We start from the raw sequence: 26,910 nt of genomic DNA, 5'->3' as shown, positions 1-26,910 counted from the left end.
ATAATGAATCCTCCCTGCAGCCTGCGGAGCATTCAAACTCTACGATTGGCCAAAAGATCCACGAAGAACCAGTTCAGGTCTATTTTATCTGTTGTATTGTGTTGCTCTGTTGGAGTCAGTGACCTCAGTTTATCATTTGTATTTCTGTACACATGACAATAAAAGCCGTGAATCCTTGAATCCGTTATGACCTGACCCCCTTGATGCCTGATCGAAGGAAATGCATTTGAGATTCATTAAAACACAACAGAAGTGAAACGAAACACTCATGAACGGATCATTTCGAGGCAGTCCAGATGTGCAGGGATGTGGGATTTTGGGATGTCGTGTCGAATCAGATTTGGGATCAGTTCATAACTTGTCATGTGGGCTGACAAATGGGGTTTTAGTGTAAACGTCTGTGATTGGCTGAGAGGGTTTTCACCTGGGCGTCCTGGGGCACAGCCGGCCAATCAGGAAGACGAGAGGCTGTACAGGAGATGTCAAACATGAAGGGATGTGGCGTGATACTGAGGTACACTAGAGTGTGTGTGGGTGTGTGTGTGTGTGTGTGTGTGTGTGTGTGTGTGTGTGTGTGTGTGTGTGTGTGTGTGTGTGTGTGTGTGTGTGTGTGTGTGAGAGAGAGTCCAAAGGGTCCAGTTTTTGTTTGAATAAGCCAAAGGCAGAGACAGATTTAAGGAAAGATCAATACTTCAAGCCAATGCTGATTTACTTTAAATACATAACACCAAATGTGTGGGTTTGTCAGACACTGTGTTGTGCAGCTCGTCCACATATTGGCTTTCTGAATGGACCCACACTAATCTCCTGTTGCAGTGTTTGCTAGAGACAACAGTGGACAGGAAGTGAAACCTGGACACCAGCTGTTTCCTAGCAACACAAGTAGTGTGAATATGATTCAGTGGGAAGCGTCAATGACCCGTTGCATTACATCCCATCCATGGTTTCATCATATCAAAGAATAGAAAACGGACAGATTGAGATATTGAGAAATAGGTCACATTGAAGATCTTCTAGATTCATTTTGGGCTCGTAGTCTTACCCTCAAAGATATAAGCTTCTCTTTACATCTTAATATTTGCAGTTTATATTATTCCATTAACTCAAAAGCCCCCAAATGTGGCTGGATTCCCCCAAAAGAACCACTTCCCAATCCTAAAATATGACTCAATGAACGCCAACCATGACAAAACCCCCCTTTAAGGACATATTAACCCTTTAAAGCCCTCTACTTCCTACATTAACAATCCACTATTAGCTCGGCGACCCTTAAAGACCTCAATTAACCCCCATGTTGAATAAAACACACAATCTAGAATACTCTCATGAGCCCCCAACAAACAGCTTAGACCCTCCTCGCGATGTCATAAAAAACACCAAGAACCAGAACTACCAAGAACTCAAATTCCCTTTTCCACCAAAGCGGTTCCAGTTCTTGATTTGGAGCCCGTTTCTCGTGACAGATTGAGATGCTGAGAAACATCGAAGATCTTCTAGTTTGGGCTCGTTTTCGTTAAGACTTATGAGCGGCTCTCAACACATGGTTAGCTTCTCCATACATCTAATTATTTGTAGATTATATGATGCCATCAATCCCAGATCACCCTAATGTGGCCGGACTCACCCAAAAGAACCACTTCCTAATCCTAAAATATTCCCACTGACCCAAACCTTGACAAAAAACAACCTTTAAGAACATATTAACCCTTTAAAGCCCTCTTACTTCTTACATTAATAATACACTAACAGCTCGGCAACCATTAAAAACCTCAATTAACCGCTATGTTGAATAAAACACACAATCTTAAATACTCTCATTAAACTATCGTGATAAGCCCCCAACAAACAGCCTAGAGACCCTCCTCACAATGTCATAAAATACACCAAGAACCAGAGCCCGCCCCCGATCCCACCGTGTTCAAATCACCTCTTCAGAACTGCTTTTAATCTGTGATTTATATATTTTTAGTGTTGTTTTAATAGTTTTTATGAATTGTTACTCTGTAAAGTGTCTTTGAGTTTCTACAAAAGCTCTCTATAAATAAAATGCATTATTATTTGTATCATTAGAGCTACCACAAGAACCCTAATACCCCTTTCAACCAAAGCGGTTGCAGGGCCCGATTGGGAAGCAGTTGCCCGTGTTTCCACAGCAGGTTGGAAACACCTCTAAAGACCCCAGACCCTCCTGAATGGCTGCTAAGGAATTGAATCCCTTCTGACAGCCAAATAAAACCGGCTCACTTTGAAGCGTTCAGCGTCTTCAGAGCCAAGTTGGCAGCGATCAGCTCACAGACTGAGGAGCACTGTGTGTTCCTGATGAAGCTGATCTGAGGAGGAAGATGTCTGAGAGGAAGGTCTTCTCAGTGGGTGAAAGGTTACATCCTCAAACAAAACCTAACAGAGAACACATCGGGGTTTTAAGTTCATCACAGAGACAGCTGGGTCATGGTTAAAGTGCAGAGGGACACTGATAAAGCTGATGAGAAGCACAGGAAGTCCCTGAACTCACCACCAGGCGGATCAGTGCTGCCCTCTGCTGGACACAGACAGACATAGGTCTTATGAATCTTTAAAACACCAGAAAAACATTCATTTGTAACTTGTTCTCTAAAATGTCAGCATGTCCAGTTTCATGAACACTTCAAGAGAGCTGCTAAAAACACAATTCTTAGAAACGAATATGGACATTTGTTGCATTTACACACTTAATGTATATATAATATCCTGCTTTGCTGTAACATGTATATTTTCTACTTTTTTTTTAATGCTATTTTATTTCTTTTTGAGACGTTTACATTGTTTATTTCTAGTCTTTTAATTTCTCAAATGCCTTGGCTTTTTATGCGGCTGCAACGCAAACATTTCCCAGATTGGGATCAATAAAGTACTTCTTATCTTATCTTCTTATCTTAGTTCACAAGAAACCAACTGCTTTATACTCGGAGCACTAAATAAAATCTGGGCACCATCAAATGACTACTTAAAAGCAACACTGCCAATTAAACTACGAGACACAGAAACACGTTTAAAAAAAGTTCTGAAGGTCATTTTTAGTTTCCCAATCATCCACTTGTTCCTAGGAACTGGATCGCACTTAAATAGCACTTTTATAGTATTTGTGACAACTCAAGGCACTTTGAGTAAAAACACACAACCCATTCACTGAGGGATAGTCAACACTACCAGCAAACCCAAAAATCAACTGTTTTCAAAGTGTATTTTGTTGAGTCACTCCGGTGTGAACAGTGTTAGCTTTGTTCATTATCTCAGTTTGAACTCTTACCCTGCCTTTCCCTCATGCTGCTGAAACACCTGAATCCCTCTGGTGATCAATAAAGCTTCATCTTATCTGTGTTAATAAATGCTTAGGAATGAGGCATTTGTTTTTACCTCTCTATCCAATAAAAAAGGGAAAATGGTAATTCTAGTGCAAACCTTTAATTAGTGGAAGGCCTTCTCTAAGCTATTTGGTTTCCCCGGTTTGTTGTGGAAGAACTCAACGTGTCTATATCTGACCTCAACACTATCCAACACCTCCGGGATGAACGGGAACGTCGAGCTTCTCTCCAAACGTCCGTGTTGGACCTCCCTTTTCTCTCCTGCCTGAGTGGAAGCTTATCTCTGCAGCCAGGTAAGAATGTCTGCACCTGGAACACCTGGAACCAGAGCAGTGGAGGCCGTTACAGAAACAGTGATGTGGCAAACAATCCCACACTCGCTGCTATATAACATGTGCAATATCATTATTATTATTAATAATGTTCTATAATAACGTGCACTTCATGTATCTGTTAATATTTACTTAATGATGTGACCGTCTGTTTCCTGTAGTTATTGAATTGCTTTTTTTTCTGCACTGTTAGTGTAGTTTTTTATTATGCTGCTGTATTTATTGTATTTGGAACAGGTGACCTATCATGCAAAATGCACTTTTGTACGTCTTCTCTACATGACTATGTGTCCCCGGTGTTCCAGGGAACTCACCAAGTGTCAGAAAACACAACCCTCTCTCTTTCCCTCCGTACCCAAATCTCTTAAAAAGGGGCTGCAACGGATCTGATACAGACTGATCCAGATTTGAACACTTCTGTGACGTCACAGAAGTGGCGCTACGGCTATCGGGCCAACTCCACCAATCAGGAGGATACAGCCACGGACATTGCCGTTGGAAAGCGCTGGAGACGCTGTAGTACATATGCCAGGCCTGTAGATGGTACTGTTCTCACAGAATCAGCCCATTTAAAGACAGTGTTAAATTGAACGAAATGAGGAATGGCTAAAATGCATGATCTGTTTGGTATTTTGAAAAATAAAAAGTATAAATATATATAGGTATGGTCCTACAGTATATTATTCACATATAGCATGATAGGTCCACTCTGGCACAACAAATTCCTTCAGGATAAATAAAGTCTTATCTCGTTCAACAACAACATGAGAGCAGCAATTTTAAGACAAAGTCATCTGTGTTTTTTTCCCCATCACAATTTTTATTATGTGACTTTTTAACAATAAAAACAGGACATTAAAAATGCAGATGCGTTACACAGAGGGTGCTGAATGTGATGTGAAGAAGCTGCACTGAGGCTGAAGCTCCCCCAGCAACACCTCCACACCCTGGAAATACTCCGTTTGAATAGAATCTGCACGAGAAGTGGAAAATAAATTCACGTAAAAACACTTCGGAGCAGTTTCTTGAACATCGTTACACTCGGCGTGAGTCGGGAATAAATGTTTGGCGTCCAACAGAAAGGCTAAAAACTAAAGGAACAAAAAGCAGGGCCGATACAAAATGAAGACAACAACAGAAGTAAGAAAATGTTACACATGGTCGAAGATAAACACTGCAGCTTGTGGTTATACAATTTACATTTCAGGAGCTGGAAGAGGACTGGGAGGAAATTAAATGTGATACCTAAATAATAAGTCAACCGAAAGATACATTTATATATATTTATATAAAAAATAACAGTGCCTGAGGTGAGCTGCAGCCGCGACAGGCCGAGCTATTCGTTTGGTTTTTGGCATTAAAAAAAGGACGCAGCGTCCGACAATCCCAAAGGAGAAGAAAGAAAGACTTCCTGTTTGTCACGAAGGTGTTTTCTACGAGTATACGTGTCGTGTGAGCGCACGCTGAAGGGACACAAGGGTCATATTAAGGGGGAACTCGAGGGAGAGCATGATTGGTTAGATTCAGAGTCAGGCGACAGCGCCCCCTGCTGGCTTCTCTTGATTATCACACAGTATGTTGTGACGGACGCTCTCAGGGCGGGCAGGAACTAATGGAACATCAGGAAGGTCCTCCGGAGGGCTAGAATATCTTCTTCTTTTTGTTCTTTTCCAAAGTCCTGCAGACACACGAGGACGGAGGAGAGGTCAACACAAACATTTCCCAAAATAAGATTAATAAAGTTCATCTTATCTTAATATCCTACTTTTACATTTAACTACCTGTGATCAGGCCCTTCATAGTGTTTGTTTGACACTCTACAAATTCACTGTCAACACGTATATTTCATTCTGATGTATCTATTGGTGGTTCATTAAAAAATAGATTTACTCCAGTGGGTTTTCCCCTTTAACACAATATGCAATTTAATGGTCTCTATGTTTTAGTTTTACTGATGACTACGGATGTTTTCAGGGTAACAGTTAGTGTAATGGCATCAAGGGTTTCCTCTTGTCACTATAGAGCGGGGTTGACGACACGCAATCCAAAACAATAAGCAGCCGAAGGTTTTCAGTCAAAAAGATGTAATTTATTAACAAAAAAGTATTGACTTAAATTCTTCTCAAAATAAGAATCTTTAAACAATATGTCGGCGGTATGCTTTCCTATTAAACTAAACTATACTTTGTTTGCAGTCCAATTTGCAACACTAATTTCTGTCGGCAATTTGCGGTGGAAAAACTGTTCCGCTCCCCGTCTCATCGGGTCTCCCAGCACGCCGGCTGTCCTCAATTACCTCACTTAAATACACACCGGAAGGTACACGGAAACAGATCATATTTACGATATAAAATAAACTTCATCAAAACATATTCACCACGGCAACACAAATCATTTTCCATCATTAAATCATTTTATCAAATTATGACTCGAAATAATAACCCTGACTGCATGGTGGCTCTAACAGCTAGCTCTGCTCCGGCTCACCTGTGAAGCGCTATATAAGTAACATGTGTCTGTTAGCTCTGCTCCGGCTCACCTGTGAAGCGCTATATAAGTAACATGTGTCCGTTAGCTCTGCTCCGGCTCACCTGTGAAGCGCTATATAAGTAACATGTGTCCGTTAGCTCTGCTCCGGCTCACCTGTGAAGCGCTATATAAGTAACATGTGTCCGTTAGCTCTGCTCCGGCTCACCTGTGAAGCGCTATATAAGTAACATGTGTCTGTTAGCTCTGCTCCGGCTCACCTGTGAAGCGCTATATAAGTAACATGTGTCCGTTAGCTCTGCTCCGGCTCACCTGTGAAGCGCTATATGAGTAACATGTGTCCGTTAGCTCTGCTCCGGCTCACCTGTGAAGCGCTATATGAGTAACATGTGTCCGTTAGCTCTGCTCCGGCTCACCTGTGAAGCGCTATATGAGTAACATGTGTCCGTTAGCTCTGCTCCGGCTCACCTGTGAAGCGCTATATAAGTAACATGTGTCCGTTAGCTCTGCTCCGGCTCACCTGTGAAGCGCTATATGAGTAACATGTGTCCGTTAGCTCTGCTCCGGCTCACCTGTGAAGCGCTATATGAGTAAGATGTGTCCGTTAGCTCTGCTCCGGCTCACCTGTGAAGCGCTATATGAGTAACATGTGTCCGTTAGCTCTGCTCCGGCTCACCTGTGAAGCGCTATATGAGTAAGATGTGTCCGTTAGCTCTGCTCCGGCTCACCTGTGAAGCGCTATATGAGTAAGATGTGTCCGTTAGCTCTGCTCCGGCTCACCTGTGAAGCGCTATATGAGTAACATGTGTCCGTTAGCTCTGCTCCGGCTCACCTGTGAAGCGCTATATGAGTAAGATGTGTCCGTTAGCTCTGCTCCGGCTCACCTGTGAAGCGCTATATGAGTAAGATGTGTCCGTTAGCTCTGCTCCGGCTCACCTGTGAAGCGCTATATGAGTAAGATGTGTCCGTTAGCTCTGCTCCGGCTCACCTGTGAAGCGCTATATAAGTAAGATGTGTGGTTACCTGGAGGCGTCGAGTTTCTGCTGCTCCAGGATCCTCTGCTGAGCCTCCCAGCTGTTCTTCTCCTCTTCCAGCTGCCGGCGTTTCTCCTCCAGCTCTCGGTGCTGCAACTCAAGGTTCTTCTTCATCTGCTCGTGACGCCTCTGGAGCTAAAGACACGAACATGAAGAAGAGACATGAAGAAGAGGGGACACATGTTGATGGAGAAGAGACATGAAGAAGAGACGTGGAGAAGAGACATGAAGAAGAGGGGACACATGTTGATGTAGAAGAGACATGAAGAAGAGGGGACACATGTTGATGGAGAAGAGACATGAAGAAGAGACGTGGAGAAGAGACATGAAGAAGAGGGGACACATGTTGATGGAGAAGAGACATGGAGAAGAGACGTGGAGAAGAGACATGAAGAAGAGGGGACACATGTTGATGTAGAAGAGACATGAAGAAGAGGGGACACATGTTGATGGAGAAGAGACATGGAGAAGAGGGGACACATGTTGATGGAGAAGAGACATGGAGAAGAGGGGACACATGTTGATGTAGAAGAGACATGAAGAAGAGGGGACACATGTTGATGGAGAAGAGACATGGAGAAGAGGGGACACATGTTGATGAAGAAGAGACATGAAGAAGAGACGTGGAGAAGAGACATGAAGAAGAGGGGACACATGTTGATGTAGAAGAGACATGAAGAAGAGGGGACACATGTTGATGGAGAAGAGACATGGAGAAGAGGGGACACATGTTGATGGAGAAGAGACATGGAGAAGAGGGGACACATGTTGATGTAGAAGAGACATGAAGAAGAGGGGACACATGTTGATGGAGAAGAGACATGGAGAAGAGGGGACACATGTTGATGTAGAAGAGACATGAAGAAGAGGGGACACATGTTGATGTAGAAGAGACATGAAGAAGAGGGGACACATGTTGATGTAGAAGAGACATGGAGAAGAGGGGACACATGTTGATGTAGAAGAGACATGAAGAAGAGGGGACACATGTTGATGGAGAAGAGACATGAAGAAGAGGGGACACATGTTGATGTAGAAGAGACATGAAGAAGAGGGGACACATGTTGATGGAGAAGAGACATGAAGAAGAGGGGACACATGTTGATGGAGAAGAGACATGAAGAAGAGGGGACACATGTTGATGGAGAAGAGACATGAAGAAGAGGGGACACATGTTGATGTAGAAGAGACATGAAGAAGAGGGGACACATGTTGATGGAGAAGAGACATGGAGAAGAGGGGACACATGTTGATGTAGAAGATACATGAAGAAGAGGGGACACATGTTGATGTAGAAGAGACATGAAGAAGAGGGGACACATGTTGATGTAGAAGAGACATGAAGAAGAGGGGACACATGTTGATGTAGAAGAGACATGGAGAAGAGGGGACACATGTTGATGTAGGAGAGACATGAAGAAGAGGGGACACATGTTGATGAAGAAGAGACATGGAGAAGAGGGGACACATGTTGATGTAGAAGAGACATGAAGAAGAGGGGACACATGTTGATGTAGAAGAGACATGAAGAAGAGGGGACACATGTTGATGTAGAAGAGACATGAAGAAGAGGGGACACATGTTGATGTAGAAGAGACATGAAGAAGAGGGGACACATGTTGATGTAGAAGAGATATGGAGAAGAGGGGACACATGTTGATGTAGAAGAGACATGAAGAAGAGGGGACACATGTTGATGTAGGAGAGACATGAAGAAGAGGGGACACATGTTGATGTAGGAGAGACATGAAGAAGAGGGGACATATGTTGATGTAGGAGAGACATGAAGAAGAGGGGACACATGTTGATGTAGGAGAGACATGAAGAAGAGGGGACACATGTTGATGTAGGAGAGACATGAAGAAGAGGGGACACATGTTGATGTAGAAGAGACATGAAGAAGAGGGGACACATGTTGATGTAGAAGAGACATGGAGAAGAGGGGACACATGTTGATGTAGGAGAGACATGGAGAAGAGGGGACACATGTTGATGTAGAAGAGACATGGAGAAGAGGGGACACATGTTGATGTAGAAGAGACATGAAGAAGAGGGGACACAAGTTGATGTAGAAGAGACATGAAGAAGAGGGGACACATGTTGATGTAGGAGAGACATGGAGAAGAGGGGACACATGGTGATGTAGAAGAGACATGAAGAAGAGGGGACACAAGTTGATGTAGAAGAGACATGGAGAAGAGGGGACACAAGTTGATGTAGAAGAGACATGAAGAAGAGGGGACACAAGTTGATGTAGAAGAGACATGAAGAAGAGGGGACACATGTTGATGTAGGAGAGACATGGAGAAGAGGGGACACATGTTGATGTAGAAGAGACATGGAGAAGAGGGGACACATGTTGATGTAGAAGAGACATGAAGAAGAGGGGACACATGTTGATGTAGAAGAGACATGAAGAAGAGGGGACACATGTTGATGTAGGAGAGACATGGAGAAGAGGGGACACATGTTGATGTAGAAGAGACATGAAGAAGAGGGGACACATGTTGATGTAGAAGAGACATGAAGAAGAGGGGACACATGTTGATGTAGGAGAGACATGAAGAAGAGGGGACACATGTTGATGTAGAAGAGACATGAAGAAGAGGGGACACATGTTGATGTAGGAGAGACATGAAGAAGAGGGGACACATGTTGATGTAGAAGAGACATGAATGTCTCGTTTACCTCGGCCTCGGAGTCTCGGAGCTTCATCAGCTTCTCCTTCACCTTCATCTCAAAGACCTGCTCCATCTCCTGCTCCATCTTCTTCATCTTGGACACGTGGTCCCGCCGCTCCTCCTCCATCTGGGCCAGAGGACTCCTGCAGACACAAAGCAGGGTTTAAAAACTCACACTCAGCAGAATCGTGCCCTGCCTACAGACTTAAAGGAGCCTTTCTGACTGCAGAGTGATGAAGAGGAGGAGGAGGTGCTTTCCTTCCCAGCGAGGAGGGAGGGAGGTGACAGGGTTCAACAGGAGAACAGCTGTTATTGGGAATCAAACCTAAAACTGCCCCAAACCCACGTCTCCTGCTGAAACCCCTCTCTCCTGCAGACAGGCTCCTGGAGTGTGCTGATTTGTTAATATGAAGGAGGAGGAAAGCAAAAGCCTTTTCTTTACACTGTTAGTTAGAATGAAGTAGCAACGTAGCAGCTTAGATCTGTGTCGAGATGCAAAACAAACAACTGAGCCAAAGCATGTATTATTAGCGTTAAGCTAGCTGTTAGCGTTAAGCTAGCCGTTAGCATTAAGCTAGCTGTTAGCATGGCTCGACGCAACGTGACGAAGAATCCCATCTGCGTTAGTTTGTGTTTTTTTAAATATGATAAATACAGCTCTGGACAAATTAATGAGACCTCTGAACATTATTAGTTTCCCTGCTTTACTATTTATAGGTGTGTATTTGAGTCAGGGTTCATACACTTTTTCACCAATGATTTTCAATGACTTCTCCAGGACCTTTACCTAATTTTCCATGACCAAAAACATTACTCTTTACCACTGAAAATGGTTTATTTTAACATGGAACAGGAAAATAAGGTCTGAAACATGTTGTGCCTAAAACAAATCAAATAGGCTTACTAGCTTCTACTAAAATCTCTCACCAGCAAAATACCTCGACAGTTAAATGCCATTTTACGTTTTATTACTATACGATACAGTATTTATTATCATTATAGTATTACTATTTTGGCGATTAGATAAAATATAAATTATATTTGATGCAACTTTAGTTACATTTCCATGACTTTTCCAAAACGTTGGGAAAAATATTGTTTTCCAAAACTTTTCCAAACGCATTTAGAATTTCCATGACTTTTCCAGGTTTTCAATGACCGCAAGAACCCTGTTGAGTCAAATGTGTTTGTTTTATTTTATTCTATAAACTAATGACATTACCGAGTGGTCTCGTGGTTTCTTCTGGAGCTGTAGATAAAGTATTTACATCAATTGTGTTTGTTGTTATTTTTTGGGTCTTGTCCAGTTGTTGCTGTTTCTTTGTTTTTCCTGAGTATTGTCCTCTGATTCTTGTGTTGGGTATGTTTACTTTTTGCCTGTCCTAAACATATTATAAATAGGATAAATCACACTTGTTTCCTTGCACCAAGTTAACGAGTTGAATGTTATTCAGCTGAGTTGACTCCGTTAGTGGATCAGTTTGTTGACTTCTCTGTATTTTCTTCAGCCAAACTGGAAACACCTTAGCTGCCAGAAATGTATATTATAATATAAATATTTTTTAATTATATTTAAATTGTATTCCTTAAAGGTGGGGTATCTAATTTTGAAGAAACCAGCTCGAGTGCGCTAGAATTTGAAAGTACGCAGCCGAGAAAAATCTGCCTCTTCCTTCAGACTTCCTCACAGAGCCCCTCCTCCAACACACACGAACGCGCACATGACCAATGAGGGCACGAGATCAGTTTGTGCACAGATGGAAGGCTGACAGGCAGGTAGGCCATCCAGTTACTTTAGCCGGGCCGGCTCAGATGATTGGTCGTGCTTTTTACAGCGCCACGGCTTCCACAGATGACTTTTTTATGGATTTTCTGTCAAAGCACTTCAGATATTCATTGCTATCAGGATGTTAAGAGCATTCCATGGAATATAACAAAAAGTGTATCTCGAGCCGGTTTCTCAAACTTACCTACCCCACCTTTAAATTAATATAAATATCTTTATTTAGCTAATTCTTAACTTATTTTCTATATTTCCAAAACCATTTGTATCCTGTTATTTTATTTATTTCATTCTTTAATGGAGCCCCTTCCACAGAAAACCAAATTTCCCCAGGATGGTTAAAGTGTTCCTCCCAGAAGAATCCAGATCAGAGGATCAATTAGTCAGTGTTAGTTTAGTGATCAGTGATTAGTTGAAGCTTCAGAGGATAATCAATGAAACTGCACAAAGCGAGAAGCTGATTTCAGATCGTCACATGCATCAGATCACAGGTGTTTGGAAGGTGTCCCCGCCTCTCTTGTGGAATGATGTAACCGCCAAGCAGGATCAACGCATTTCAACCAGACACATTTCAAAGCCATGCAGGAGGAAAGCATGAAGGACTGAACGAGGGGATGAAGCCGAGGAGTTTGAAGAAGTCACTTACATGCTGTCAGATGTCTCAGTCCTAGAAACAAACACACAGACTCTTAACATGCTGCCGTGAACGTGCTTCAGCAGGCGGTGGATTAGAGCTCCGTTAGTACAGATTAAACACACTGCTGCTCAGTTAGAGTGTGGGTGTGTGTGTGTGTGTGTGTGTGTGTGTGTGTGTGTGTGTGTGTGTGTGTGTGTGTGTGTGTGTGTGTGTGTGTGGTTTAGTGCTGCCTCAGTGACAGCTTGCACACTGAGTGTCTGCAGACTGCGACCTTTGTCTGAACTGCAGATTCTGTTCACACTCAGCAGCGACATTCTCCCACCAGTTGATATTATTAAGGCCTTTTAAAAATCCCTAGCAGAGAGACATGGAGAAACAAAACAAGGACTCCAATGATCGGAGCACAGACACAAGAATCACAAACATCAACAGATAAATAATAACATCAGGGTAAATGGACTGTACTTAGATAGCGCTGTATCCAGTCTTTAAGACCCCTCAAAGCGCTTTACATACTACATGCCATTCACACAGAGCAGTGTACCTTACTCTAGGACCTAACATTCACACACCGTTGGCCATCGGGAGCAACTCAGGGTTAAGTATCTTGCCCAAGGACACATCGACATGTTGACTGCATGGGCTGGGATCGAACCCACAACCTTCTGGTTGAAAGACGACCGCACTCCCTCACAGCCACAGTCGCCCATAAATACGGGCGACAAGGGGTTTTTCTAGAAAGATATAGTACGAGTACTGAGGCTCTGATCTTGTATAAGACGTATCAACGGAGGAAGAAGAAGTACTCAGATCTTGTACTCAACCAAAAGTATATAAGTACTGCGTTACAAGAGAGACTACCTTAAAGTAGGCGCTGATCTTGTTTATAAGGTATATACATTCTGGTGAGAACATGACGCCTGTATACAAGATATCTCCTGACGTAAACAACAACATGACTTCGGAGCTCCGTAAAAACAAAGCTGTCTCTGCCGTTTGATACTCATACCTCTGGAGGAATTACACAGCTTCTGAGGAACAGAAATATTGTTTTCTGATCACTTTAACATTTTACGGGGAACATCTGCATTTTGGTTTCAGGGCACAGAGACCCTGTAATCCGGTGCAGACTGAACCCTTAAATAATCAGAGCGAACTCCAGTGGAAACAGCCCCAACGTCCCCAACGTCCCCAAACGTCCCCTTTGTTAACGGACAAGGACTAGCACATCTACATGACGCTAGATAACAGCAAATAACCCAATGTTGCTTTAACTCAAATCATCTAATCCGTCCCAATCTCCATGTTTAATACGAGTCCAAGCCAACGGCATTCACGTGGTTCATCTCTGCTTGCATCTTTAATTGTTGTTATTACCAGGATATCATTATTATAGTTTGTCATTGTGAGCAGCTGGACGTACTTGGTGAGCTGTCCCTTGTTCTTGTTGTTGTCCATGCCGTTATACGTGACTGCAGCGAGTTTCCTGCTTCGGTAATTCTCGTAGTGAACGTTGTTCGTCACGTCCTTCAGGTCCTGCATGTTAGTGCTGGGGGGAAAAAAACATTTTAATGACATTTCCTTTAATCTTTGAATTCAATACTTGAAGTCACTGTTAACGAACTAGAGTTGATTTATTAAACCCATTTCTCACCGGATGAGCATATTCCGGAGGATGGTGAAGTCACAGTGCTCTCCGTTCTCCACTGTGAGGGACACACAGAGCGGATACATTTGAAACAACTTGGTTTGTAGTTCTGGTTATTATCAGTTAAAAAACATAATTAATATCAGGGCAGCGAGAGTCAGAGAGAAAACACGTGAACATTGGAGGAAAACCAGAATAACATGCACCATGACAGTATAGAGATACAACATATCTTCACATACAAGAAGTCGTTTTTAATGTATAAACTGGAATTAATTTGATTAAATAAATCAAAAATTTTAGTGCATTTAGTTCCAGGACTACTTTTTTTATTGCGCCCACAAGACATTATTTTTATTTATTCAATGCTTTTCTACGCTTATTGTTATTAAACAGTATAATTTGAAGATGTGTTCAGTTATATATTTTGTATCAATAATATAATTGTACTGCCTTTTGTCATTTTATAAAATGATTTTGATTATCTTTTCACTGGATATATTCTTTGAAAAGATCATTTCAGTATGTTTCTTTTACTGTCTTATGAAGCACTTTGTAAGCCTTAAATAATCTCCAATGTATTAGAATGATAACCCAGAGAGCTGCAGGGAGAGGACACACCAGCAGGGGGCGTCCCTTCAGCACCGCTTAGCATTCCCTCTGCATTAAACCTCCCCCAGTCCTGACACGGAGCCAGAGACATCTTTGGTATTCAAGAAATCCCAACAGACAAACAGTTCATAGTAAAACTCCCACAGTCCTCCAGCAGGCTGCATATATCTTTAAACCACCGTTACTAAACTAACAGAGATAACTCTTTAAAGTAGAGACACTACATACTGATATACACCTGAACATCAGCAGGAGAGGACTCTTTAAAGTAGAGACACTACATACTGATATACACCTGAACATCAGCAGGAGAGGACTCTTTAAAGTAGAGACACTACATACTGATATACACCTGGACATCAGCAGGAGAGGACTCTTTAAAGTAGAGACACTAAATACTGATATACACCAGAACATCAGCAGGAGAGGACTCTTTAAAGTAGAGACACTACATACTGATATACACCAGAACATCAGCAGGAGAGGACTGTTTAAAGTAGAGACACTACATACTGATATACACCTGAACATCAGCAGGAGAGGACTCTTTAAAGTAGAGACACTACATACTGATATACACCAGAACATCAGCAGGAGAGGACTGTTTAAAGTAGAGACACTACATACTGATATACACCTGAACATCAGCAGGAGAGGACTCTTTAAAGTAGAGACACTACATACTGATATACACCTGAACATCAGCAGGAGAGGAATCTTTAAAGTAGAGAGAGTCACTACATACTGATATATCAGCAGGAGAGGACTCTTTAAAGTAGAGACACTACATACTGATATACACCAGAACATCAGCAGGAGAGGACTCTTTAAAGTAGAGAGAGTCACTACATACTGATATATCAGCAGGAGAGGACTCTTTAAAGTAGAGACACTACATACTGATATACACCTGAACATCAGCAGGAGAGGACTCTTTAAAGTAGAGACACTACATACTGATATACACCTGAACATCAGCAGGAGAGGACTCTTTAAAGTAGAGACACTACATACTGATATACACCTGAACATCAGCAGGAGAGGACTCTTTAAAGTAGAGACACTACATACTGATATACACCTGAACATCAGCAGGAGAGGACTCTTTAAAGTAGAGACACTACATACTGATATACACCTGAACATCAGCAGGAGAGGACTCTTTAAAGTAGAGACACTACATACTGATATACACCTGAACATCAGCAGGAGAGGACTCTTTAAAGTAGAGACACTACATACTGATATACACCTGAACATCAGCAGGAGAGGACTCTTTAAAGTAGAGACACTAAATACTGATATACACCTGAACATCAGCAGGAGAGGACTCTTTAAAGTAGAGACACTACATACTGATATACACCAGAACATCAGCAGGAGAGGACTGTTTAAAGTAGAGACACTAGATACTGATATACACCTGAACATCAGCAGGAGAGGACTCTTTAAAGTAGAGACACTACATACTGATATACACCAGAACATCAGCAGGAGAGGACTGTTTAAAGTAGAGACACTACATACTGATATACACCTGAACATCAGCAGGAGAGGACTCTTTAAAGTAGAGACACTACATACTGATATACACCAGAACATCAGCAGGAGAGGACTGTTTAAAGTAGAGACACTACATACTGATATACACCTGAACATCAGCAGGAGAGGACTCTTTAAAGTAGAGACACTACATACTGATATACACATGAACATCAGCAGGAGAGGACTCTTTAAAGTAGAGACACTACATACTGTTCAGTAACTGCTACGTGTCACCTCATCTGAACACTATCTTTAAAGCTTTGAATGTCTCACCAAACTGTGACAGAGACTTCCTGTGTGAGGTCAAACTCAGCTCTCATTTCCTGCGCTGCACAGACTAACTTCTACTTTCCCACTAATAGCTTCACTATGTGATGATGATGATGCTTCTTTTAAATCATCAGTTGCTTGTGTTTTCTTCATAAAAGGCTTGACATGCTACTAAACGTTGGTCCTGATAGGTAGTTTCACTTTTAGTAGATCAAAGAAAAGCAACCTGACAAAGCCAGTTTGCAGAAAACATGACTAAAATAACATCAAAGGAATAGTTTGAATGTAGGTTGTATAAAGTATTAAGCCACAGTCAGTGTATAACTAGCTATTTACACACCTGTATGCTGTATTTAGTATGTTGTCACCGCTTTACCGTCAGACAGCCACTATACTTGCTACCTTCAAATCCACCAAACTCAATTGACAAAAGCAGACATCATTAAATGCAGAACAGTGAAGGTTCTGGTCGACCGCTGCCTCAATCAGCTGGTATGTTTGTGTTGTTGAGTCACTTTGGTGGATCTGTACGAACCCTTAAAAACACAAAATAATACAAACTAAACTAAATGAATTACGCTGGAAACTCCCGTCTTCTGAGAGTTAAAGTGACTGTTTTAGTCGATGGAGTTTGGTGGATTCAAAGAGAGCTCAGTGGTTGTGTCTCTGAGCTACTGTAGGTACAAAAACATGCGGCTGATGCCTTTAACTGGTGATGTGTTCATCAGCAGACAGTTTAACAGTGATTAAAGAGTTACATTAAGGACACAGACATGTTTTAAAGCCCCCTGTGGAGTAATCTCATTATCTACTTATGACCTTCTTAAGTTTCTCACTGAAAAATACTGTGTGTGATGTGAGGCCTACGATCAAATGCTGTATCAATTATGTTGGGAACATCCTGAACGTCCTCTTCCAACATGAGAGCAACATGCTAACAAAGGTATCAACTGTAGCTGTGAACATGACAGGATGTGTGATGACCTAGAAGAGCATCAGGACTGTTTGAGGCATATGATAGCTATGTGATTAACATGATGATTCAGCCTCTATGGAGAGAGACATATGACAAGCATGCTCATTTCTGACGTGGAGCTAATCTGAAGTAAACATTGAATACTGCTTTCTATTCCTCCATCTTGGGACTGTGGAACTCCCTCTCTTGGATATCAGCATGTGAAGGACACTGTTCAGGAACTAGTTGATGCTCTGTATGTGATGACTCCTTCCATTCTGGAGAGGATCACAGATACATGGATCCTGAGGTTCAAGCAGATATTTTTCTAACAACTTACATTTTGTGTAATTTGTTTGTAAACACTTTTACTCTAAATGGATCAATTGTCACAAACTCGATTTCCCTCTCCGAATAAATAAAGTTGTGATTCTGATTTAAACGGCACATGGATTGTGTTGTTGCTCTGCAAACCATCTACACATGAGGTCCGATCAATAACCCAACACACAGTGGAAACATTGGTGTGTGTTTTTCTCTTTGTGTGTGTGTGTGTTTCCGTGTGTGTCTATGTGTGTGTGTGTGTGTGTGTTTCCGTGTGTGTGTTTCCGTGTGTGTGTGTGTGTGTGTGTGTGTGTGTGTGTGTGTGTGTGTGTGTGTTTCCGTGTGTGTGTTTCCGTGTGTGTGTGTGTGTGTGTGTGTGTGTGTGTGTGTGTGTGTGTTTCTGTGTGTGTGTGTTTTTTCGTGTGTGTGTGTGTGTGTGTGTGTGTGTGTGTGTGTGTGTGTGTGTGTGTGTGTGTGTGTGTGTTTTTTCATGTGTGTGTGTTTTTTCATGTGTGTGTGTGTGTGTGTGTGTCTGTGTTTGAGAGGGAGTGTGTGTGTGTTTCCGTGTGTGTGTGTTTTTTCGTGTGTGTGTGTGTCCTCTCACCTTCAGCCACCCCCCAGGGATACTGCCTGCCACGCACTCTTTTCCCGTTGACCTCGATGATGGTGTTACTGCCAACGACCGCCAGAGGTAAACGATCCTGCAGAGAGGAAGAGGAGGAGGAGGAGGAAGAAGAGGCTTCAGAATCCTGTATCACAAAATCTTTTCATTTCATGAGCCTTCCGTGTTTCTAAGGCAATCACAAAATGGGATCGCTTCTTTTCAAAAACTAAAATATTTGGTGTGTGTGTGTGTGCGGTATCATCGCTGCAGTTAAATCTGTTTTATTGAACGTTTCTTTAGAAAAACAAACCTTGATCCTCCTGACCATCTTCATCTCCTCCTCATCGTCCGTCTCCGGGAACTCGTAGATTTTGATTTTGTGCTCCTGGATTTCTTTCATGATCTGCAGAGAGGAAACGGGGTGAGATGGAAAATCAGATGAGAGGCGGTGAAGGGGAACATCGATGGTTCCAGCGGAGAGTCATCAATACACGGGCTGTTTATAGACTGGCTTCTGCTCAAGCTGAACCGACATGTGTTCACTTTCATTAGGCTCCATACTGGGTATATGGACAATGTGCACACGCTACTTCCTACATATGGCTCTCTATAGATCAACAGCTCAAAGCGTACAGAAATATATATGCAGGCTTTAGAATCCTGTATCACAAAAAGTAAAATGTAATTATAAAAGCAACTGCGATAAATAAAGTCTACAGAATTTATTTTTACCCACAGAAGTGAAAGTATATAATCTGCAGGCTGTCTTCTACGCCTTCCTTTCTGTGGCTCGCCATCAATGTCGTTCTTTTGTATTTTCTTATATTTTTTATTTCACTAGCCTTCCCTGTTTCTAAGGCAACCACAAAATGGGATCTTTTCTTTTCAAAAACAAAAATATTTGGGGATTACATGACTGATTTTGGCAGTGAGAGGTTACAAATCAAGAGTCTTACAAGGAGTATATTTGAGTTCATGCATATTCGTAACCTTTAAAACATGACGTACGTTTTTAAAACCTTTTACTAAATAAGTCAGATTTGTGAAACACATAATGCTGAAAAAAGTGCATTTGATTATTTATGCCACTTAACAGACGAAGAGATTTAAATAAAAACCTCTGAACGACAGACAGACAGACAGAGAGAGAGAGAGACAGACAGACAGAGAGACAGACAGACAGACAGAGAGACAGAGAGACAGACAGAGAGAGAGACAGACAGAGAGACAGACAGAGAGACAGACAGAGAGACAGACAGACAGACAGACAGAGAGACAGAGAGACAGACAGAGAGACAGACAGACAGAGAGAGAGACAGAGAGACAGACAGACAGACAGACAGACAGAGAGACACAGACACACACCTGGTGTTTGAACTGTTGGCACTCCTCAGGAGTCATTGTGTCTGCTTTGGCGATGAGGGGAATGATGTTCACTTTTTCGTGTAACCGCTTCATGAATTCAATATCGAGCGGCTTCAGTCTGGGGAGGAAGAGAGACGTTCACAGGTCAGAGAGGCTCTGCTGCAGGACGTCTGACCTCACACTGCACATCTGGAGAGACCTAACAGCGTCGCAAACCTACCGGCGTGGACTCTGGATATCTGACGGTGTAATAAGTCTATCAAACTGAAACACAGGGAGGCTCCAGAGAGGAGGAGGAGGCGGCTTCATAATCCTCTCTGAGAGAAGCTCCAGTGTTCTCTGCTATTAAAGTTCTGCCTTTCATCAAATCAGAATCTAATTCATGGGAGAAAGCTTTGATTATTCTCTGAGCTTGTTAAGTCGTAAAAGAGCCACGAGGAGAACACTGGGTTCATTGAAGTCTGATGTGTTGAGTTTCCTGAAAGCTGCAAGTTGTTTTCCTTCTGAATGATGTCTCTTCAAAGTCCGATGATTCTTATAAAATGATGATTCTGAGTCACGATGGTTTACTTATGGCTAAATCTGATTGCAAAGCATCATTTGATTAGATGATCCAGTGCGGGGACATTACACGACAATCTGCAACGTCTGATGTGAAGGGTTTGATCTGAATTTGCAAAGAGAAGCCATCTATCAATCTGAGAAACAGCCCGAACCAATACATTAAAGAACTCAGTTTTTATTACTTAGTATTTTGACTTTACTTCTTTGCTTTGCTGTCATGTCAGTTTCTTTCTTGGTAGTTCACTTTCTACTTTAGCAGGGATGCAACATACATTTGTTCGTCTTGGTTTTTGTGTGTTGTCTTTCTTCTGTGTGCTTATACATGTGGAAAAGATTAATAAAGACGACGGGTAAAAAGTGAACTTAATAATAATAATAATTTATATAGCGCCTTTCACGAAACCCAAGGACGCTTTACAAAGGGAAGTAACAAAACTTCCCTTAACGACTCTCCAGAGCCCCCCCATCATTAGGATTACCCTAATTTTCGGACTATAAGCCGCGCCTTTTTCCCCATTTTTCGACGCTGCGGCTTATATAACGGTGCGGCTAATCTATGGATTTTTACAGCTAACGGCCACTAGGGGACCTCCTAGATCTATGGATTTGTACAGCTAACGCCCACTAGGGGACCTCCTAAATCTATGGGTTTGTACAGCTAACGCCCACTAGGGGACCTCCTAAATCTATGGATTGTTACAGCTAACGCCCACTAGGGGACCTCCTAAATCTATGGATTGTTACAGCTAACGCCCACTAGGGGACCTCCTAAATCTATGGATTGTTACAGCTAACGGCCACTAGGGGACCTCCTAAATCTATGGATTTGTACAGCTAACGGCCACTAGGGGACCTCCTAAATCTATGGATTTGTACAGCTAACGGCCACTAGGGGACCTCCTAAATCTATGGATTTGTACAGCTAACGGCCACTAGGGGACCTCCTAAATCTATGGATTTGTACAGCTAACGGCCACTAGGGGACCTCCTAAATCTATGGATTGTTACAGCTAACGGCCACTAGGGGACCTCCTAAATCTATGGATTTTACAGGTTACAGTCCACCACCTTTAACTCTATGGGCTCTATGGCCGGTCCGCGCCCCCCACCTTTAAGCGGCGGGCTCCAGCAGGAAAAGCTGGAGGCCGGAAAAGAGTGAGACAGGTAGCGCGCAAAAGTAAAAGTGGAACCGAGAGTGGTACGAGAGACAGAACGAGAGCAAGACAGACAGACATTACGAGAGCGAGACAGTTTGTCCCCGTACCACTAGTTGAAAACCGCTGCTGTAGATCACTGCCGGTACGTGCGCTGGGAGCGCACCGTTTAAGTTTGAAAGTTGAAAAGTGTGTGTGTCTGAAACGCTATGTGATACAGTACAGTTTACACAGCACATGTTCTGTAGCTACTATTGCACTAAATGGTAACACTTGAATACGTTATGCAAATATGCAACTTGTTTGTTGAAATGTTAATAAAGGGAAGCTTCCTCAAACAGCCATCTCTTTCCCGACAATCCCCTCTGTGCACGAACTCTTACATATGGTAATTAAACATGAAAACACCTGCGGCTTATAGTCCAGTGCGGCTTCTATATGTACACATCATTCAATTTAGCTGCTGCGGCTTATATTCAGGTGCGCCTTATTACAGACCGGTTACCGTGCCATTGCATCAGTGTTTCACTCTGTATTCGTCTGCCTGGATTGTTTTGTGTTCATTTGTTGTAACTTTGTTCATGCTGCCCTCTTGGCCAGGTCGCTCCTAACAAACACCTTTTGATCTCAATGAGACTTTCACCCGGTTAAAGAGAGGAAGTGTCCTTATTTATTTATTGTTTTTGAAGAGTGCCTAATGTATGCTTGAACTTTGTTTTATATTGTTAAAAATGATAAGAGTTATGTTACCGGATGTGACCTCTAGCCCCGGGTGTTTGCTTTGTGTTTGTGAAAGAGTAAAACGGCGATGTCAATAACGTGCCTTTCTACTGCCGGTCTACTAGGCAAACACGTTTTCACGGTGTTTCACGTGATTGTGGACATCAGTTCGATGCGTAACGTTCTTTCAAGACCAGAGTACAGATATATATATATTCGTGTGGTGCGTACCCGTGTCCGGAGGGAGCGATGAAGTAGAGGCAGCACTGCACTCTGCTGTCGGGCATCTGGCGTCTGTTCACTCGAGACTCTGCGTTCAGGTAATCCTCAAACTTACTGTCGATGTAGTCGATGACCGGCTGCCAGCTGAGGAACAGAAACACGTTAAAGTACAGGGAACAACTTCAGTATATTAAAGTCAGAGATGTAGAAGTACACACATCCTTTCCTCAAGTAGAAGTACAGATACTCGTGTTTAAAAATACTCTGATAAAAGTAGAAGTACTGACTAAACTTCTTTACTCAAGTCAAAGTAAAGAGGCTTTGAAATGTACTTCAGTAAAAAGTACCCATAACTAGCAGCTGTTTTAAAGAGTACCTGACCTCCCTTTATATTAATTGAACAATAATGTCATTGTTAGCTAATGAATGTTTCCATGGTGAACAACGGCAACGTTTTCATTGGTCCCTCTTCTTTAGAGAAGACAAGGAAATGATGGATACACGGATCGTGTTCAAATCAATAGGCACGCAATGACTCTAAATAATAATGATCACACCACCAAACACACATTCAGACTAAAGGAACCAGCCTGTTTGGAAAATGAGAGAAGTAGAAAGTACAGGTATTTGAGTTCAACATGTAAGAAGTAGAAAGTACAGGTATTTGAGTTCAACATGTAAGAAGTAGAAAGTACAGGTATTTGAGTTCAACATGTAAGAAGTAGAAAGTACAGGTATTTGGGTTCAACATGTAAGAAGTAGAAAGTACAGGTATTTGAGTTCAACATGTGAGAAGTAGAAAGTACAGGTATTTGAGTTCAACATGTTAGAAGTAGAAAGTACAGGTATTTGTGTTCAACATGTAAGAAGTAGAAAGTACAGGTATTTGTGTTCAACATGTAAGAAGTAGAAAGTACAGGTATTTGTGTTCAAAATGTAAGAAGTAGAAAGTACAGGTATTTGAGTTCAACATGTAAGAAGTAGAAAGTACAGGTATTTGTGTTCAACATGTAAGAAGTAGAAAGTACAGGTATTTGGGTTCAACATGTAAGAAGTAGAAAGTACAGGTATTTGTGTTCAACATGTAAGAAGTAGAAAGTACAGGTATTTGAGTTCAACATGTAAGAAGTAGAAAGTACAGGTATTTGTGTTCAAAATGTAAGAAGTCAAAGTAAAAAGTCGTCAGAAAAATAAGTTGTGGAGTAAAGTACTGATACCAGAACAATGTACTTCACTACAGTAACAAAGTATTTGTATTCCACTACTTCCCCCCTGTGTTCACAGTGAGGTAAATGAACTCACCAGTTGCTGTTGTCCACGGCGTCTCCAAACCCCGGCGTGTCCACGATGGTGAGCAGGAGGTGCACTCCGCCCTCTTTCACCAGGACCTTCGACTGCTCCACCTGCAGAGGAACACATAGAAAATACTTTATGATACTGTACATCACATTACTTTTTTTCAGCTGCTTACCCAGAATTATTTTAACTTGTTTTAGCAACTACTGTATTTACAATGTTGTGTTTAAACCATCTCTTTTATGCATGGTTTTTATGAACCTGTTATTCCATTGTGTTCCTTTCTGTTGTCTTCTTATTAAAGGTAGGGTAGGTAATTTTGGAGAAACCAGCTGGAGTGCGCCAGAATTTGAAAATACACAACCGGAACAAATCAGCCACTTCCTTCAGACTTCCTTACAGAGCCCCTCCTCCAACACACACGAACGCGCACATGACCAATGAGGGCACGAGATAAGTTTGTGCTCAGATGGAAGGCTGACAGGCAGGTAGGCCATCCAGTTACTTTAGCCGGGCCGGCTCAGATGATTGGTCGTTCTTTTTACAGCGCCACGGCTTCCACAGATGAAATGTTTTTATATATTTATTGTCAAAGCACTTCAGATATTCATTGCTATCGGGACGTTAAGAGCATTCCATGGAATATAACATCAAGTGTATCTGAAGTGAATTACCTACCCCACCTTTAAGTGTTAATGTTGATTTAAAGCACTTTTAATTTCCTCTGTGTCTGAAAATGTGCTATATAAATAAAACGTACTTTACTGTGTTTTAAGGGAGTGCAAACCAGAGAGCACGCATAAAAACATTAATCCAAAAAAAAGGAAGATGATTTATGATCATTTCATCTGCAGTCCCGCAGGCACGCAAGATATAAATAGCAGTAACAACCATAAACTACAATCCTTTAGATTAAAAATAACTTGAATCATGGTAACATTATTATTGCAGAGACTGGTTGCATAATATCATTTTTATTGTAACACAGAAAGAGTGAAAGTCTGTCCATATCACCAGAGAGTCAATTCCCTTAAACGTGTTATAATTTTTTTTGTATTATTGCATATTGCTGCATGAGTGCAAGTAGAAGTACCTTTTGGTAAAACAAGAATCAAGATGACCAAAGCCAAAGGCACAGCATCATGAGTTTCAGCATGTGACACTTCCTGTCAAGTATTTATATTGAACTATTTATTCACAAGGTTACACAAGTTTGTGTTCTACCAGTGAGCCGACACAACACGCGTCTTCAGTTGATATCTGACCAACAGCACCTGACAGTCGAATGGTTTTAGCTTTGCACATGAAGAAATATTAAAGAGGCCCTATTCTGCCTTGTGTGGGACGCTGAAGTGTGTTCTGTAGGTTTTCATTACATGTAAATGGTCTGGAAAGAATACAATCCCTGTGTTCCCTTCTCTCCCACACTAAATCAGCTCTGCAAACCCATTACTCAAAGTAGACCGAAACTATTTAGCATTTTCTAAACATGCAACCTTAGGTCTGTGTAGAGCGTTAGACAGATGAAGACATGGTGAGAGTCCGAGCTTTGAAAAGTGTCTGTGGGGTCGAGACGGGACTCGTGATCAGCAGAAAACTTAAATTTAATCAGCAGATCAGAACGCTCCAGAGCTCTCAGCCTGAGTGAGTGATGGGAAGCAGTTTCTCTGAGGTCAAGCGAAGGCCACACAGCTGTTCACACACAAACATTCACACTCCTGAAATACATACAGCATGTATAAGCTTTGATTTCAGTCCAACTTGGTGGAGATCTTCCTGAAGCTTCACGTCACCACCGCTAAGCTAAAGGAGGCTAATGTTGGGATATAGAGGAACTACAGCACGGTCACATGACTTCACGTTACCACCGCTAAGCTAAAGGTGGCTAATGTTGGGCTATAAAGGAACTACAGCACGGTCACATGACTTCACGTCACCACCGCTAAGCTAAAGGTGGCTAATGTTGGGCTATAGAGGAACTACAGCACGGTCACATGACTTCACGTCACCACCGCTAAGCTAAAGGAGGCTAATGTTGGGCTATAGAGGAACTACAGCACGGTCACATGACTTCACGTCACCACCGCTAAGCTAAAGGAGGCTAATGTTGGGCTATAAAGGAACTACAGCACGGTCACATGACTTCACGCCACCACCGCTAAGCTAAAGGTGGCTAATGTTGGGCTATAAAGGAACTACAGCACGGTCACATGACTTCACGTCACCACCGCTAAGCTAAAGGAGGCTAATGTTGGGCTATAAAGGAACTACAGCACGGTCACATGACTTCACGCCACCACCGCTAAGCTAAAGGTGGCTAATGTTGGGCTATAAAGGAACTACAGCACGGTCACATGACTTCACGTCACCACCGCTAAGCTAAAGGTGGCTAATGTTGGGCTATAAAGGAACTACAGCACGGTCACATGACTTCACGTCACCACCGCTAAGCTAAAGGAGGCTAATGTTGGGCTATAAAGGAACTACAGCACGGTCACATGACTTCACGTCACCACCGCTAAGCTAAAGGGGACTAATGTTGGGCTATAAAGGAACTACAGCACGGTCACATGACTTCACGTCACCACCGCTAAGCTAAAGGAGGCTAATGTTGGGCTCTAAAGGAACTACAGCACGGTCACATGACTTCACGTCACCACCAACATCTAAGAAAAAAAACAACACAACCGGTCACACAAACCCCATATATGAGCTTTGATTTAAGTCCAACTTAATGTATATCATCCTGAAGCTGATGACTCCTGACAGATGAGTTCTGAGAGGCGTCAGTGTGGAGTTTGAGAGAAAATGTAGTTTCCTGAGCCACATTTGAGTTTAACCTCAGTTTAAATGAGCCGATAACATACACTTAGAGCACCGCAGGCTGAAGGGCTGAACTCTCTCTGCACCGCAGGGAGGCTTCACATCAGATCCTCACAACAACATGAAAACTCAAACATGGGCAAAAAGTCAGAATCATAGAAACAGAAGAGCTGAGAGATAGAAGGGAGGCCTCTTGAACATTTCTTAGGAAGAATGATGGGACGGAGTACGTTTATGTGATTTCATGTTAATGGGTTAGTAGTTTGGGGTAGGCTAACTGAAACACTGCTCTATATACTTATTCATGATTGAAATAAAGTATAATCCATTAATATAGTGCATTTGTTAACCGTTTTAGAATCACCAAACTACAGAACAAATTCATGGCAAAAAGATTCAATTAATGGTTATCCATTTATGTTTCTTAACAAGATATTTCACTGACCTAGCAAAGCCCTAAGACTGTTAAATACCTCATGAAATTAAGATCAAATGTACTTTATTAATCCCAAT

At 42.1% G+C, this 26,910-nt stretch overlaps 2 protein-coding genes across 3 annotated transcripts in view; both read right to left on the bottom strand.

The window, feature by feature from the left end:
• Nucleotides 1-2,557, bottom strand: part of LOC307022051 (endonuclease/exonuclease/phosphatase family domain-containing protein 1-like) — a gene marked incomplete at its 5' end in the record, with an annotated part of 18,498 nt that extends 15,941 nt beyond the window's left edge. The window contains 2 exons of the mRNA XM_079654625.1: nucleotides 2,383-2,397; nucleotides 2,513-2,557. Coding sequence (XP_079510751.1) covers nucleotides 2,383-2,397; nucleotides 2,513-2,557 — 60 coding nt within the window. The remainder of the gene's footprint in view (nucleotides 1-2,382; nucleotides 2,398-2,512) is intronic.
• Nucleotides 2,558-4,470: 1,913 nt separating this feature from the next.
• LOC307022905 (septin-7) overlaps nucleotides 4,471-26,910 on the bottom strand; it is a gene marked incomplete at its 3' end in the record, with an annotated part of 47,167 nt that continues 24,727 nt past the window's right edge. The window contains exons 3-12 of one of the 2 annotated variants that reach the window (XM_079655830.1): nucleotides 23,581-23,681; nucleotides 22,288-22,422; nucleotides 19,619-19,736; nucleotides 18,564-18,656; nucleotides 18,254-18,350; nucleotides 13,950-14,001; nucleotides 13,719-13,844; nucleotides 9,883-10,018; nucleotides 7,184-7,329; nucleotides 4,471-5,351 (exon numbers count right to left, since the gene is read on the bottom strand). In XM_079655830.1, the coding sequence (XP_079511956.1) occupies nucleotides 5,315-5,351; nucleotides 7,184-7,329; nucleotides 9,883-10,018; nucleotides 13,719-13,844; nucleotides 13,950-14,001; nucleotides 18,254-18,350; nucleotides 18,564-18,656; nucleotides 19,619-19,736; nucleotides 22,288-22,422; nucleotides 23,581-23,681 (1,041 nt within the window). Of the gene's footprint in view, nucleotides 5,352-7,179; nucleotides 7,330-9,882; nucleotides 10,019-12,304; nucleotides 12,326-13,718; nucleotides 13,845-13,949; nucleotides 14,002-18,253; nucleotides 18,351-18,563; nucleotides 18,657-19,618; nucleotides 19,737-22,287; nucleotides 22,423-23,580; nucleotides 23,682-26,910 lie in introns of those variants that run through there. The other variant, XM_079655831.1, reaches the window with a different exon arrangement.

This window comes from Notothenia rossii (assembly GCF_949606895.1).
Source record: "Notothenia rossii genome assembly, chromosome: 10".
Lineage (NCBI taxonomy): Eukaryota > Metazoa > Chordata > Actinopteri > Perciformes > Nototheniidae > Notothenia > Notothenia rossii.
The sequence above is the reverse complement of the archived record's forward strand: the minus strand, read 5'-3'. Positions and strand labels throughout refer to the sequence as shown.